This window comes from Oncorhynchus nerka, linkage group LG10 (genome assembly GCF_034236695.1).
Source record: "Oncorhynchus nerka isolate Pitt River linkage group LG10, Oner_Uvic_2.0, whole genome shotgun sequence".
In the NCBI taxonomy this organism is placed as follows: Eukaryota; Metazoa; Chordata; class Actinopteri; order Salmoniformes; family Salmonidae; genus Oncorhynchus; species Oncorhynchus nerka.
Genome location: NC_088405.1, coordinates 79,516,528 through 79,533,204, shown reverse-complemented (window position 1 = coordinate 79,533,204; position 16,677 = coordinate 79,516,528). Strand labels below are relative to the sequence as shown.

The 16,677-nt window shown below is 42.6% G+C and overlaps 1 protein-coding gene across 1 annotated transcript in view; it reads left to right on the top strand.

Moving 5' to 3' along the window:
• Positions 1-16,677, top strand: part of LOC115136072 (glutamate receptor 4-like) — a 95,207-nt gene that overhangs the window by 17,833 nt on the left and 60,697 nt on the right. The window contains exon 3 of the mRNA XM_065023386.1: positions 16,409-16,593. Within this exon, the coding sequence (XP_064879458.1) occupies positions 16,409-16,593 (185 nt within the window). The remainder of the gene's footprint in view (positions 1-16,408; positions 16,594-16,677) is intronic.

Here is a 16,677-nt window from a genome sequence, read left to right as displayed (position 1 = left end):
TTCTTCAACCTTGTATTTCTCACTGTCTTTCTCTCTCACTCTCTCTCTCTCTCTTACTCAGGCCTCTCTCTCTCTCTCGGTGTCTCTCCTTCTCTTACAGCTATCGATAACAGCTCACCCTGTTCTCAGATGTCTGTTTCAACCCAGAGGGGATGGAGCTAAACTAAACTAATTTCAGTTGAACATCTTCAATTCACACAGTCCATACATACTCCCAAGCATATGTACAGTTGAAGTAGGAAGTTCACATTCACCTTAGCCAAAAACAATTAAACACAATTTATTTAATTTTTTTCACATTTCCTCACGTTTAATCCTAGTAAAAATGTCCTGTTTTAGGTCAGTTAGGATCACCACTTTATTTTAAGAATGTGAAATGTCAGAATAATGGGAGAGAGAATGATTTATTTCAGCTTTTATTTCTTTCATCACATTCCCAGTGGATCAGAAGTTTACATACACTCAATTAGTATTTGGTAGCATTGCCTTTAAATTGTTGAAGTTGGGTCAAACGTTTCGGATAACCTTCCACAAGCTTCCCACAATAAGTTGGGTGAATTTTAGCCCATTCCTCCTGACAGAGCTGGTGTAACTGAGTCAGGTTTGTAGGCCTCCTTCCTCGCACACACTTTTTCAGTTGTGCCAACACATTTTCTATATGATTGAGGTCAGGGATTTCTTATGGCCACTCCAATACCTTGACTTTGTTGTCCATTTTCCCACAACTTTGGAAGTATGCTTGAGGTCATTGTCCATTTGGAAGGCCCATTTGCGACTAAGCTTTAACTTCCTGACTGATATCTTGAGATGTTGCTTCAATATATCCACGTAATTTTCCTGCCTCATGATGCCATCTATTTTGTGAAGTGCACCAGTGCCTCCTGCAGCAAAGCACCCCCACAACATGATGCTGCCACCCCTGTGCTTCATGGTTGGGATGGTGTTTTTCGGCTTGCAAGCCTCCCCCTTTTTCCTCCAAACATAATGATGGTCATTATGGCCAAACAGTTATATTTTTGTTGTACGATCTTTGTCCCCTTGTGCAGTTTCAAACTGTAGTCTGGCATTTTTATGGCGGTTTTGGAGCAGTGGCTTCTTCCTTGCTGAGTGGCCTTTCAGGTTATGTCGATATAGATACTTTTGCACCTGTTCCCTCCAGCATCTTCACAAGGTCCTTTTGCTGTTGTTCTGGGATTGATTTGCACTTTTCGCACCAAAGTACGTTAATCTCTAGCAGACAGAACGCGTCTCCTTCCTGAGCGGTATGACAGCTGCTTGGTCCCATGGTGTTTATACTTGCATACTATTGTTTGTACGGATGAACATGGTACCTTCAGGCGTTTGGAAAATATCTCCCAAGGATGAATCAGACTTGTGGAGGTCTACAAAAAGGTCTTGGCTGATTTCTTTTGATTTTCCCATGATGTCAAGCAAGCACTGAGTTTGAAGGTAGTTCTTGAAATACATCCACAGGTACACCTCAAATTGACTCAAATGATGTCAATTAGCCTATCAGAAGCTTCTAAAGCCATGACATCATTTTCTGGAATTTTCCAAGCTGTTTAAAGGCACAGTGCTGATCTTGGATCAGTTTTGCCTTTTAGATCTTAGTAACATGGAACATGGATCTCATCCTAGATCAGCACTACTAATCGTTCATGAATATGGGCCCTGAACCTGTGACAATAGTCATGTTGAGGACATGCCATCTGTGTTAAAGCCATAATCCTGAATTCATTATTCGGCCAACCGGTAGCCCCGCCACTTGGTTTGCTATAAAGCTTAACGATTGTGGCTGGACATTTTTACCACTCTCAAATTAATATGGAAGCTATAGATGCAAGGGCTGACTCGCCATGAGATCGACACAATGAGAAACTATACATTCAAACCGTGCTTTCGGGTTTCAGATATTGGTTCATTTGAATTATAAAAAGCAGCCAGAGCACTGCAAAACTACTCAAAACCAATTCCAAGCACATCACCAAATAGGCAGGCATAAACAAACTATGGCCTGGTTTTTTCCATTAGTTGATCAGGGCCCAAGTGTCCGACAGTTAGAGTGCTGATGTAGGCTCAGGTCACCCTTGTCCGTATAATTTTGTTCATTATGATCTTAAACGGCAAAACAGCAACACTACTGTGAAACGTTAAATACGGGCCCTGATTGCAGCACAAGAGCATCTGTATGTATTCGGCATGGTGTGGAGCTGTCCTTGGTGCTGATAAATACTACAGCTTGCTCAATGGCCCTGCTTAACGGACAGCTCTTATTTGGGGGTACTGCTACAGCAGTAGCTATAGCAGCCTGCTCAGTGGTGGTTTTGAAGATTGGGGATACTGTTGTAACTACTGCTATAGTGGGGGTGGTGAATGGACAGTGCCTATTGGGGATGCTGTTCTAACTACTCCTACAGTGGGGGTGCTGAAGGGACAGCTTCTATTGATGATGTTGTGACAGCATAACCTACAGCAGTCTGCTCAGTTGTGATGCTGAACGGACAGCTCCTGTTGGGGTCACTGCTGTAACTACTGCTACTGCTGCTATTGCTGTTTCGGCTGTTACTGTCACCACGCCAGCTGCCAATCTCTACTCAAGGCCTAAACATGGGTTGTGGTAACACAGTGAGAAAAGGTTGCTGCTTCACCACATGTATCAATGTCTGTATTGACACTGCAGCTGTCGAGGTGTTACCAGCCTGCATAGAGCACTGACATATCCTGCACCCCCGCAGAATTGAGTTGCCCCGTCCACCATCTCTGGACAGCCTAATGTCTTTCCTCATGCAGCTCTTTCTCTCTATTTTCTGCATCACTTCTCATCCCTGCAGACAAAGCTGGTTAAAATGACATGATTACAAACCGCTTACAACCAAAACTGACGTCATTACAACCAGCTTACAACCCAAACTAACATCATTACAACCGGCTTACAACCAAAACTGACGTCATTGCAACCAGCTTACAACCAAAACTAACATCATTACAACCAAAACTGACACCATTACAACCAGCTTACAACCCAAACTAACATCATTACAACCAGCTTACAACCAGAACTGACGTCATTACAACCAGCTTACAACCAGAACTGACATCATTACAACCAGCTTACAACCAGAACTGATGTCATTACAACCAGCTTACAACCAGAACTGACATCATTACAACCAGCTTACAACCAGAACTGACATCATTACAACCAGCTTACAACCAGAACTGACATCATTACAACCAGCTTACAACCAGAACTGACATCATTACAACCAGCTTACAACCAGAACTGACATCATTACAACCAGCTTACAACCAGAACTGACATCATAACAACCAGCTTACAACCAGAACTGACATCATTACAACCAGCTTACAACCAGAACTGACATCATTACAACCAGCTTACAACCAGAACTGCCAGTTGGGATAATAATAACAACTGTTAGTAACTTTCATATCCATGACCTGGTTAGGTCTACAACATCTTGCTCTAGACTTCTCCAGTACCAACAGTACTCTTCTCTGCAACCTGCTCCAATCTGTTCCTTTCCTAATTGCTTTAACTGCAGATCAGTGGAGAAATACATTTTTGGACCACTCAGCGTGGAAAGTAGTGAATCTCTCCATAAGCATTTTTCAATTTAAAAAAAGTGTCTACTCCGTCTCCTTCTCGTTGCAATGGAGTGGAAAAGCGCCCTGTAAGTGGAATATCATAGCCATGAGCTCAGCTGTTATCTTCGACATGCCTTGCATTTATTCATTCACTATCCGCCCCTCTTTCTTTTTCACTCTCTATCTCCCATTGAGGCACCTCAAGTGCACGTTTTGGGATTTGCCCTAGCATTACACAGCGGATTCAAATAAACAAAGCTTGATGATGAGTTGGTTATTTGAATCAGCTGTATAGTGTTAGGACAAAAACCAAAACGTGCACCCAGAGGGGGCCACAGGACCCGGTTTGGGAAACCCTGCTCTAGAGTAATTTTGAGTCCCAAATGGCACCATATACCCTACATAGTGCACTACTTTTGACCAGGACCCCACCATGTAGGGAATAGGGTGCCATTTGGGACGCAGTTAGCTGCACAGTATCTGTATTCAAGTACTGTATCTGTACTCTAGAGTAGCTGTAAACAGTCTCATGGATAAAATGCATTGTAGGAAATAGGAAGAATGGCACATTTCCAATGAAAACATAATGGAACACTGGAGAAAACATGATTGTGGGGGTTTGGAAGAGACTGAGAGACTGTGTCATTGAAGCAGACCTTACGATATGTGGGCGGTTAAAGCTAGAGCTTTAAACTGTGTTCTAGTGAATGTGTGTCAGGATGCAGGCAGGCAGCACTTTGGCTGTGTGCGTGTGTGTTTGCCAGTTTTTACACACACAGTATTGACTGGAGTATCAGCCCACGCATGAACGAGCTCAGTCAATGAGCAGGGTAGTCTGAGACGGTCTTGCATGGAGCACACCAGAGATATAATTGTGTGTGTGTGTGTGTGTGTGTGTGTGTGTGTGTGTGTGTGTGTGTGTGTGTGTGTGTATGTGTGTGTGTGTGTGTGTGTGTGTGTGTGTGTGTGTGTGTGTGTGTGTGTGTGTGTGTGTGTGTGTGTGTGTGTGTGTGTGTGTGTGTGTGTGTGTGCGTGCGCGCGCGTGCGTGCTGTTTAGCGCGCGCCCACCAAGGAAGATGTGGCGTGTCTGACCGGGAAGATTTAAATCTACAGGCCATTTGAGAAATTTAACGGACCTCGGTTTTTCGCAATTCCTGACATTTAATCCTAGTAAAAATTCCCTGTCTTCGGTCAGTTAGAATCACCACTTTATTTTAAGAATGTGAAATGTCAGAGTAATAGTAGAGAGAATGATTTATTTCAGCTTTTATTTATTTCATAACATTCCCAGTGGGTCAGAAGTTTACATACACTCAATTAGTATTTGGTAGCATTGCCTTTAAATTGTTTAACTTGGGTCAAACATTTTGGGTAGCCTTCCACAAGCTTCCCACAATAAGTTGGGTGACTTTTTGCCCATTCCTCCTGACAGAGCTGGTGTAACTGAGTCAGGTTTGCCTCCTTGCTCGCACACGCTTTTTCAGTTCTGCCGGCAAATGTTCTATAAGATTGAGGTCAGGGCTTTGTGATGGCCACTCCAATACCTTGACTTTGTTGTCCTTAAGCCATTTTGCCACAACTTTGGAAGAATGCTTGAGGCCATTGTCCATTTGGAAGACCCATTTGCCACCAAACTTTAACTTCCTGACTGAGATGGTGCTTCAATATATCCACATAATTTTCCTTCCTCATGGTGCCATCTATTTTGTGAAGTGCACGAGTCCCTCCTGCAGCAAAGTACCCCCACAACATGATACTGTCACCCCCGTGCTTCACGGTTGGGATAGTGTTCTTCTACTTGCAAGCCTCCCCCTTTTTCCTCCAAACATAACGATGGTCATTATGGCCAAACAGTTCTATTTTTGTTTCATCAGACCAGAGGACATTTCTCCAGAAAGTACAGTCTTTGTCCCTATGTGCAGTTGCAAACCGTAGTCTGCCTTTTTTATGGCGGTTTTGGAGCAGTGGCTACTTTTGCACCTGTTTCCTCCAGCATCTTCACAAGGTCCTTTGCTGTTGTTCTGTGATTGATTTGCACTTTTCGCACCAAAGTACATTCATCTCTAGGAGACAGAACACGTCTCCTTCCTGAGCGGTATGAAGTCTGTGTGGTCCCATGGTGTTTATACTTGCATACTATTGTTTGTACAGATGAACGTGGTACCTTCAGGCGTTTGGAAAATATCTCCCAAGGATGAACCAGACTTGTGGAGGTCTATAATTTATTTTCTGAGGTCTTGGCTGATTTCATTTGATTTTCCCATGATGTCAAGCAAAGAGGCACTGATTGCAGATTGATCATTAGTTTAGCAACTGCGTGACGCGGCATGACAACATGAATGCGATTGGTTTACAGTCAGTTGGGTGGAGCCTTTCTCTATTCATTGTCCGTTGGGATTCCTATCTCCTCCTTTCTGTTAGATCTCTACTTCCACAGGCAGATCTCTATTTCCATTAGGACATGGTACTTGAAGGACAAACGGAGTTGGATTATTTGGTGCAGTGTTTTGATTGAGCACCTCTAGCGAAATCTATACTTTATCATGACAATATAAACGGACGGATGTGTTCTAGACAAGTATGGCCATACCATCTATTGGCTGATTTGGCGATCTGAAGTGCAGGTAATTGTTGAAATGTGATAGTGTGTTATCCACTATCTCTAGTGACGAGAATTATATAGCTATGATGCGTTCCTGTATAATTTTATTTTACACACTGATAGAATATAGGCTTTTAACAACACGACAGCAGTTTCATAATATTTTTTTCTGGGGGTGGGTGTTCCCTATATGTTTTCAAAATGAATCCTGCCTCTAGCTCATATTGCAAAGTGGTGTGTGAAGCTTTGGTAGCCTGCCTACCATTGCCTATGCACTTGAATGGGATGCGTGCTTCAATTACCAGTTGAGAAATAAAAAGTGTAGTTATTTTTAATTGTGGCCATCAAAACGTTTTAACATGCCATTGCATTTAGAATTGTGGAGATTATAAAAGCCCATGTTTCACTGCAGCAGCAACTAGCTGAGTAGCTACAGCAGCAGACTGATATTCAGCTCAAAATAGGGTCTGTATGTTGTGCGCGGCTGATAAATAAGATACATGACGACTAACTAAAAAACACAATCGGCAGTTTAATTCCACAAAATGTAGCAAAATAACCTATTGACCAATAAACATTACGGTCAATGTAGTTCCATCAATTCATATTTCCATCAATGAATAAAACACATTATTTTGCAGTGGGATTGTTTTTCCTCCCAGTCAATTTGGTCTAAAACAACTGTATTTATCGGCTTCAAAAAAATATATATATATACATATTGAAACCCTGGTGCGCATGCGTAGGTACTGAGCCTGTACAACTGACTAGGTATTTATTTATTTTAAAAATTAGCTAGGCAAGTCAGTCAAGAACAAATTCTGAATGTCGGCCTAGTGGGTTAACTACCTTATTCAAAGGCAGAGCGACAGATTTTTTACCTTGTTGGCTCGGGGATTCGATGTTGCAACCGTTCGGTTACCGGCCCAACCCTTTAACCACTAGGCTACCTGTCGCCCCTTCCTCATTTCCCTTGCAGAAAGTATTCATATACCTTGACTTATCCCAAATGTTTTGTTACAGATGGAATTTAAAATGGATAAAATTGTGAAAATAGATTAGATTTATTTTTTGTCTCACCCATCTACACACAATACCCCATAATGACAAACTGAAAACATGTTTTTAGATATTTTTGCAAATTGATTGGAAATTAAATATAGAAATATCTCATTTATATTACTATTCACACCCCTGAATCAATACTTTAGAAGCACCTTTGGCAGCGGCTACAGCTGTGAGTCTTTCTTGGTAAATTTGTAAGCGCTAGATTACCAATTTCAGGTCTTGCCATAGATTTTCAAGCATTTTTAAGTCAAAACCGTAACTTGGCCACGCAGGAACATTTACTTGTTTCTTGGTAGGCGACTCTTCTCTCTCTCTCTCTCTCTTTCTCACTCACTCACTCACTCACTCACTCACTCACTCACTCCACTCACTCACTCACTCACTCACTCACTCACTCACTCTCTCTGTGTCTCTGTGTGTGTCTCTCTCTCTCCCACTCACACACATACACATATACACACTCTCTCTCTCACACACACTGTATCTCTCTCTTGCTTTCTGTCTGTCTCTTTTCTCTCTCTTTTGTTCTCTCTCTCTCACACACACACTGTATCTCTCTCTCGCTTTCTGTCTGTCTCTTTTCTCTCTCTTTTGTTCTCTCTCACACACACACACTGTATCTCTCTCGCGCTTTCTGTCTGTCTCTTTTCTCTCTCTTTTGTTCTCACTTCTCACACACATACACTGTATCTCTCTCTCGCTTTCTGTCTGTCTCTTTTCTCTCTCTTTTGTTCTCACTTCTCACACACACAGACTCAGACAGACACTGTCTCTTTCTCTCTCTCTCTCTGTCTCTCTCTGTCTCTCTCTTTCATACACACATACATACTCTCTCTCTCTGTGTCGCTCTCTCTTTCAATTCCAATATCAATTTATGGGCTTTATTGGCATGGGAAACATCCAATGACATTTCCAAATTATGTGAAATAGATCATAAACAAAAGTAAAATGAACAATAAAAAATGACACATTACACATTACACTCACAAAAGTTCCAAAATAATAAAGACATATCCAATGTCATATTGTACTTCAACTATGCAAATAGTTGAAGTACAAAAGGGAAAACAAATAAACATAAATATAGGTTTTATTTACAATGGTGTTTGTTCTTCACTGGTTGCCCTTTTCTTGTGGCAACAGGCCACAAATCATGCTGCTGTGATGGCACACTGTGGTATTTCACCCAATAGATATGGCACTTTATCAAAATTGGATTTGTTTTCGAATTCTTTATGGGTCTGTGTAATCTGAGGGAATTATGTGTCTCTAATATGGTCATACATTTGGCAGGAGGTTAGGAAGTGCATCTCAGTTTCCACCTCATTTTGTGGGCAGTGTGCGCATAGCCTGTCTTCTCTTGAGAGCCACGTCTGCCTACTGTGGCCTTTCTCAATAGCAAGGCTATGCTCACTGAGTCTATACATAGTCAAAGCTTTCCTTAAGTTTGGGTCAGTCACAGTGGCCAGGTATTTTGCCACTGTGTACTCTCTGTTTAGGGCCAAATAGCATTCTAGTTTGCTCTGTTTTGTTAATTCTTTCCAATGTTTTTTGTTTTCTCATGATTTGGTTGGGTTTAATTGTGTTGCTGTCCTGGTGCTCTTGTAGGGTCTGTTTGTGTTTGTGAACAGAGCCCCAGAACCAGCTTGCTTAAAGGACTCTTCACCAGGTTCATCTCTCTGTAGGCGATGGCTTTGTTATGGAAGGTTTGGGAATCGCTTCCTTTTAGGTGATTGTAGAATTTTTGTAGGCGCTTTTCTGGATTTTGATCATTAGCGGATATTGCCCTAATTCTGCTCTACATGTTACATGGTGTTTTACGTTGTACACAGAGGATGTGTTTGCAGAATTCTCAATTTGGTGTTTGTCCCATTTTGTGAATTCTTGGTTGGTGAGCAGATCCCAGACCTCACAACCATAAAGGGCAATGGGTTCTATAACTTATTCAAGTATTTTATGCCAGATCCCTATTGGTATGTCGAATTTTATGTTCCTTTTGATGACATAGAAGGCCCTTCTTGCCTTGTCTCTCAGATCGTTCACAGGTTTGTGAAAGTTACCTGTGGTGCTGATGTTTAGGCCGAGGTGTGTATATTTTGTGTGTGCTCTTGGGCGACGGTGTCTAGATGGAATTTGTATTTGTGGTCCTGGCAACTGGACCTTTTTTGGAACACCGTTATTTTTGTCTTACTGAGATTTACTGTCAGGGCCCAGGTCTGAACGAATCTGTGCAGAAGATCTAGGTGCTGCTGTAGGCCCTCCTTGGTTGGGGACTAAAGCACCAGATCATCAGCAAACAGTAGACATTTGACTTCAGATTCTAGTAGGGTGAGGCCGCGTGCTGCAGGCTGTTCTAGTGCCCTCGCCAATTTGTTGATATATATGTTGAAGAGGGTGGGGCTTAAGCTGCATCCCTGTCTCACTCCACAACCCTGTGGAAAGAAATGTGTTTGTTTTTGCCAATTTTAACCGCACACTTGTTGTTTGTGTACATGGATTTCATAACAACACTTTCTATCCATTTGTATAGCAGACCCTCATGCCAAATAGAAATCAACAAAGCATGAGAAGACTTTGCCTTTTTTACTCAATTAGGGTGTGCAGGGTGAATACGTGGTCTGCCGTACGGTAATTTGGTAAATACGCAATTTGACATTTGCTCAGTACATTGTTTTCACTGAGGAAATGTACAAGTCTGCTGTTAATGATAATGCTTTCTCTCTCTCTATCTCTCTCTCTCTCTCTCTCTCTCTCTCTCTCTCTCTCACACACACACACACACAGACTCTCTATCTGTCTCTGCTCAGCAAATAGCGGGGTCTCCAGGTCATGATGAGTGACTCAGTTTAAAAGTTTAGGTCTCTCAGGAGGAATATCACATGCTCTCTCTCTCCACTGGACTCTATTCATCCCCTCTCCATCACTCTCTTTCTCTCACTCGTTTACTGCAGTAGACAAGAGCTCATTGAATGACATGCAGTCCATATAATCACTGCCTCCTATGTGCAATGAGGGGTGGGGGGGGGGACTGTACTCTGTGCTGTTCTGTAGTGCAGACAGGCAGGCAGCTATTGCTCTGACACTGATGCTGATTGTGGCTGGCTGCTGCTCCACACACAGCTCCAGGCTACAGATTTATCAGCTGGTAATCAGTGACGGGTAGGCGGAAAGAAAGGCAAACCGGCCGTAGCACTCATCTCTGGTTGGTGGGGCTTGTGGGGCTGGTATAGGTGGAATGCCTGTGATTGCGAATAGAACATGATAGGATTTTGTTACGTTACATAGAAAGGAATGACTTTTGCTGCTCTGGGCTGTTTGGTGTCTGCCGTAGGTCGCACCACGTGTGTGGGGGAAGGGCTTGTGTGTGTGTTTTTGTTTATGCATGCGTGTTCATGCATGTGTATGTGTGTGTGTTTTTGTGCATCATCTATACTGTATGCGCCTGCACTTAGGTCAGTTGTTCACAGGGCTCATAATGGGCTTTGCTTTATTCTCCAGTGTGTAATTACAGTGATGTCACTGACATGAGGAGAGAAGCTGCACCTGGCTCTGACTGAAACACTGTAATCACAGCCATATGGATAGATGGGCCACTAGCCAACTAGTCATTAGATCTGTCTATATACTATAGGACCACAGCCAGGTTGCTTATAGACTATAGGACATATACAAAGCACAAAACTAGTATCGTTGCAGAATTGTCGTCATTTGTTTTCCGTTGCAAGAGGTTTTAAACGTTTTTTTATGTGCCCTAATGAACTTGCCTGATGACTAATCCTGAATTTAATTCCTCTGCTCTATTGATCACTCCATATATTCATTGTGGAAAGAGACTCTAGTGAGCATAACCTTTTGGCAGAGTGATGTGGATGGGTGGTCAGGTTACTAATGAACATAAGCCAGGGATGGAATTTTAAAAAGTCACTATTGGAAACTCTTTAAAATGCCCAAGGATTTCAGCACACAATATATCTCAAATCAAATCACATTTTGTTGGTCACATACACGTGTTTAGCAGGTGTTATTACCGCATTGTTTCCAGCTTCAACAGTGCGGTAATATCTAACAAGTAATATTTAACCATTTCACAATATATACCCAATATACACAAATCTAAGTATCAAATCAAATCAAATTGTATTTGTCACATGCGCCGAATACAACAGGTGTAGTAGACCTTACAGTGAAATGCTTACTTACAAGCCCTTAACCAACAATGCAGTTTTAAGAAGATGCCTAAAATATACATGGGGTACCGGTACAGAGTCAATGTGCGGGGGTACCGGTGTCGAGGTAATTGAGGTAATATGTACATGTAGGTAGAGTTATTAAAGTGACGATGCATAGATAATAACAGAGAGTAGCAGCGATCCAGAGAGGGGAAGGGGGGCAATGCAAATAGTCTGGGTATGTAAATATATGGACGAGCAATGTCAGAGCGGCAAAGACTAAGATACAGTAGAATAGAATAGAATACAGTATATACATATGAGACGAGTAATGGAAAATATGTAAACGTTATTAAAGTGACTAGTGTTCCATGTATTAAAGTGGCCAGTGATTTCAAGTCTATGTTTATAGGCAACAGCCTCTAATGTGCTAGTGATGGTTGTTTAACAGTCTGATGGCCTTGAGATAGAAGCTGTTTTTCCAGTTTCTCTGCCCCAGCTTTGATGCACCTGTACTGACCTAGCCTTCTGAATGATAGCGGGGTGAACAGGCTGTGACATCGGGCAGGTAGTTAGCCCTCAGTGATGCGTTGGGCACACCACACCACCTGGAGAGCCATGTGGTTGCTGGCGCTGCAGTTGCCATACCAGGCGGTGATGTAAAAGTTTGTAAGGGTTTTAGGTGCCAAGCCTCCTGAGGTTGAAGAGGCGCCGTTGAGCCTTCTTGACCACACTGTTTGTGTTGGTGGACCATTTCAGTTTGTCAGTTAAGTGTACGCCGAGGAACTATCCACCTTCTCCGCTGCGGTCCCGTCGATGTGGATAGGGGGGTGCTCCCTCCTATCCACATTAACCCAGCCTTGCAAGGGTTAACACAGTTAAATATCTTACTCACGACGGCTACGGAGAAGGAGAGCCCACAGTCCTTGGTAGCGGGCCGCGTCGGTGGCACTGCTTTATCCTTAAAGCGGGCGAAGAAGGTATTTAGCTTGTCCAGAAGCAATATGTCAGTGTCCGCGATGTGAGTGGTTTTCATTTTGCAGTCCGTGATTGTCTGTAGACCCTGCCACATACGTCTCGTGTCTGAGCGGTTGAATTGCGACCACTTTGTCTCTATACTGATGTTTTGCCTGTTTGATTGCCTTGCGGAAGGAATAACTACACTTTTTGTATTCTGCCATATTCCCTGTCACTTTGTCATGGTTAAATGCGGTGGTTCGCACTTTCAGTTTTGTGCGAATGCTGCCATCTACAGTTGAAGTCAGAAGTTTACATACATTTTAGCCAAATACATTTAAACTCAGGTTTTCACAATTCCTGACAATTAATCCTTGTAAAAATTCCCTGACTTAGGTCAGTTATGATCACCACTTTATTTTAACAATGTGACATGTCAGAATAATAGTAGAAATAATGATTTATTTCAGCTTTTATTTCTTTAATCACCTTCAACTTGGATCAGAAGTTTATATACACTCAATTAGTATTTGGTAGCATTGCCTTTCAATTGTTTAACTTGAGTCAAACGTTTCAGGTAGCCTTCCACAAGCTTCCCACAATAAGTTGGGTGAATTTTGTCCCATTCCTCCTGTCAGAGCTGGTGTAACTGAGTCAGGTATGTAGGCCTCCTTGCTCGCACACACTTTTTTTCACTTCTGCCCTAAACTATTCTATGGGATTGAGGTCAGAGCTTTGCGATGGTCATTCCAATACCTTGACTTTGTTTTCCTAAAGCCATTTTGCCACAACTTTGGAAGTATGCTTGAGATCATTGTCCATTTGCAAGACTCATTTGTGACCAAGCTTTAACTTCCTGACTGATGTTGCATCAATATATCCACATAATTTTCTTTCCTCATGATGCCATCTATTTTGTGAAGTGCACCAGTCCCTCCTGCAGCAAAGCACCCCCACAAGATGATGCGGCCACCCCCGTGCTTCACGGTTGGGATGGTGTTCTTCAGCTTGCAAGCGTCCCCCTTTTCCTCCAAACATAATGATCGTCATTATGGCCAAACAGTTCTATTTTTGTTTAATCAGACCAGAAGACATTTCTCCAAAAAGTATGATCTTTGTCCCCATGTGCATTTGCAAACAGTAGTCTGCCTTTTTATGACGGTTTTGGAGCAGTGGCTTCTTCCTTGTTGAGCAGTCTTTCAGGTTATGTCGATACAGGACTCGTTTTACTGTGGATATAGATACTTTTGTACCTGTTTCCTCCAGCATCTTCACAAGGTCCTTTGCTGTTGTTCTGGGATTGATTTGCACTTTTCACACCAAAGTACATTCATCTCTACGAGACAGAACGCATCTCCTTCCTGAGCGGTATGACGTGGTCCCATGGTGTTTATACTTGCATACTATTGTTTGTACAGATTTACATGATACTATCAGGCGTTTGGAAATTGCTCCCAGGGATGAACCAGACTTGTGGAGGTCTACAATTTTTTTCTGAGGTCTTGGCTGAGTTCTTTTGATTTTCCCATGATGTCAAGCAAAGAGGCACTGATTTTGAAGGTAGGCCTTGAAATACATCCACAGCTACACCTCTAATTGACTCAAATGATGTCAATTAGCCTAACAGAAGCTTCTAAAACCATGACATAATTTTCTGGAATTTTCCAAATTGTTTAAAGGCACAGTCAACTTGGCGTATGTAAACTTCTGACCCACTGGAATTGTGATTAAGTGAAATAATCTGTCTGTAATCAATTTTTCAAAAAATAACTTGTGTCATGCACAAAGTAGATGTCCGAACCGACTTGCCAAAACTATATTTTGTTAACAAGAAATTTGTGGAGTGGTTGAAAAGTACTCCAACCTAAGTGTATGTGAACTTCCGACTTCAACTGTACACTGCTGTGACTTTAACTGAAGACTATTCTCTTGAGAGATAATACGGTCGGTGTTTGATTGTGACGTATTCTAGGTTGGGTGAACAAAAGGACTTGAGATCCTGTATTTTGTTACAATTCCAGCATAAGTTGTTAATCATGAAACATACACCCCTGCCCTTCTTCTTCCCTGAGAGATATTTTTTCCTGTCTGCGCAATGAACTGAGAACCCAACTCGCTGGACCGACCCCGTATATCCCGAGAGAGCCATGTTTCAGTGAAACGGAGTATGTTACAATCCCTGATATCTCTCTGGAAAGAAACCCTCGCTCTGAGCTCGTCAACTTTATTATCCAGAGATTGAACATCAGTGAGTAATATACTCGGAAGCGGTGGGTGGTTTGCGTGCCTCCTAAGTCAGACTAGATGACCTCTGAGTACCTCTCCTCCTCCAGCGGTGTTTTGGATCGGCCTCTGGAATCAGTTCAAAACACTGTGGGTTGTGAACAAAGGATTTGCTTAGGGAAAGTCGTATTCCTGGGCGTAATGCTGGTAGTGCTGGTGAGTTACCGCTGCTCTGATATCCAATAGTTTTCCCCTGCTGTATGTAATTACAATAATGTAAGAAATAATACATACAAAAACAAAACACTGCAAAGTTTCCTAAGAGCTAGAAGCACGGCAGCCCTCTGAAAGGAAAACAAACATTTGAGTTTATTTTTGAACATATCCAGGTAGTCCCAGCCCTGACGGGTGTGTGTTGAAGCTGAAGCAGTGGCAGTGTGTGACCTACCATCCTCCTTGTCCTCCTGGCAAAGACAGACAGACAGACTGACTGACTGACTGACTGACAGACTGACTGACTGACTGACTGACTGACTGACTGACTGACTGACTGACTGACTCACTCACTCACTCACTCACTCACTCACTCACTCACTCTAATAGGGTGCACAGAGAGAGAGTGAAAAAGGGGGGTTGAGCCAGACGTGGATACTCGAGCACAGGTTAATCTACTAATTGGGAGCAGAGGGAGAAAGGTTGCCAGCTTGTGATTGCCACCAGGAGGGTCCGTTTAAGTGGGACATCTGTTCCTGTTGGAGAGAAGACAGGAGACGCTGGGCGGGGCTCCCCTGACTTCCTCTCACCCCTCTATCGTCCCTCTATTTACACAAGGCCTCATCTGGTCCCAGCAGCCCAGAGTCCCCCCTCTAAACACCATGTGGTTCCTCCCACTCTACCAGTCTCTAATCAAAGAGACTAGGCCATCTACTCAAAAACAGGGGGTTTGCTGTGGGACTAGTTTGAAGAATTGGCATAGGAGCAAAGGGTTAGAACTCTTAATTCAACACAGATAGAAAAGCTCTTCTTGGATGCAGGGTTTCTTGTGGTTCTTCTTCTTGCATGCTTGTTGTTTTTGTGAAGCCAGGGTTTTTAGATTGTGGTTTCAGTTTTATGATATTGGTAGTACTCAGTAATATCACTCAATCATTTCCCAGCCAATAGGAAGCAGGGTTGGCATTTAGTCTGACTGAATTGACCCTAACCCTGAAAGGAGAGCAGATTATAAGTGCAGAATCCTAATATGAGACCCACTCCGTGCTGATTTGGGACCAACACTGTAAATGATTGTAGTGCAGATGTGATGGTGCAATGCATCTGACTGTTGTGCATTCAATATGCAAATGTTGTTGTCTTTTCCTGCAGTCAAATGACCTAGTGGCCTCGGGTGTAATGTTATTAATATTTTTCATAATTTCATAGTTAATACACATTATTTCTATAAACCCGTAGAAAATCCTGTGTTTTTATGTCAAACGGTTTTGTTATATTCCAGTCTTCAGTGATGTATATAAAGTGTAATATTGGGATGCAAACTCAAAATTGGATACATTTCAACTCTATATCTGACATGGTACAGGTGTCTTATTTTTTGTAAGCCCATAACCATATGTGTGAGGTGTATACTTCTGTTTCAAAGTAGATTTGTTTAAGACTACCAAGAAACACTGTGACCTTGATTTAGCCCACTGCAGTAAAATATTAATTAATTGTCACTATGTAGCTAAATAAATTATTGGAATGAAATTCTGTGATCTGATTGGTGGTTGGTCTTGTCCCTCAGGGTACGCCATACTGCAGGCCATCATGGAGAAGGCGGGCCAGAACAGCTGGCAGGTGAGCGCCATCTGTGTGGAGAGCTTCGACGACGCTGCCTACCGGCGCCTCCTGGAGGACCTGGACCGACGGCAGGAGAAGAAGTTTGTCATCGACCTGGAGGCCGAGAGGCTCACCAACATGCTGGAGCAGGTGAGATCAGTCAGCCAATCAGTCATGGCAGGCAGGCAGGAAGAAAGAAAAAGGTAATTAAGGCAGATAGCGAGTTAGGCAGTT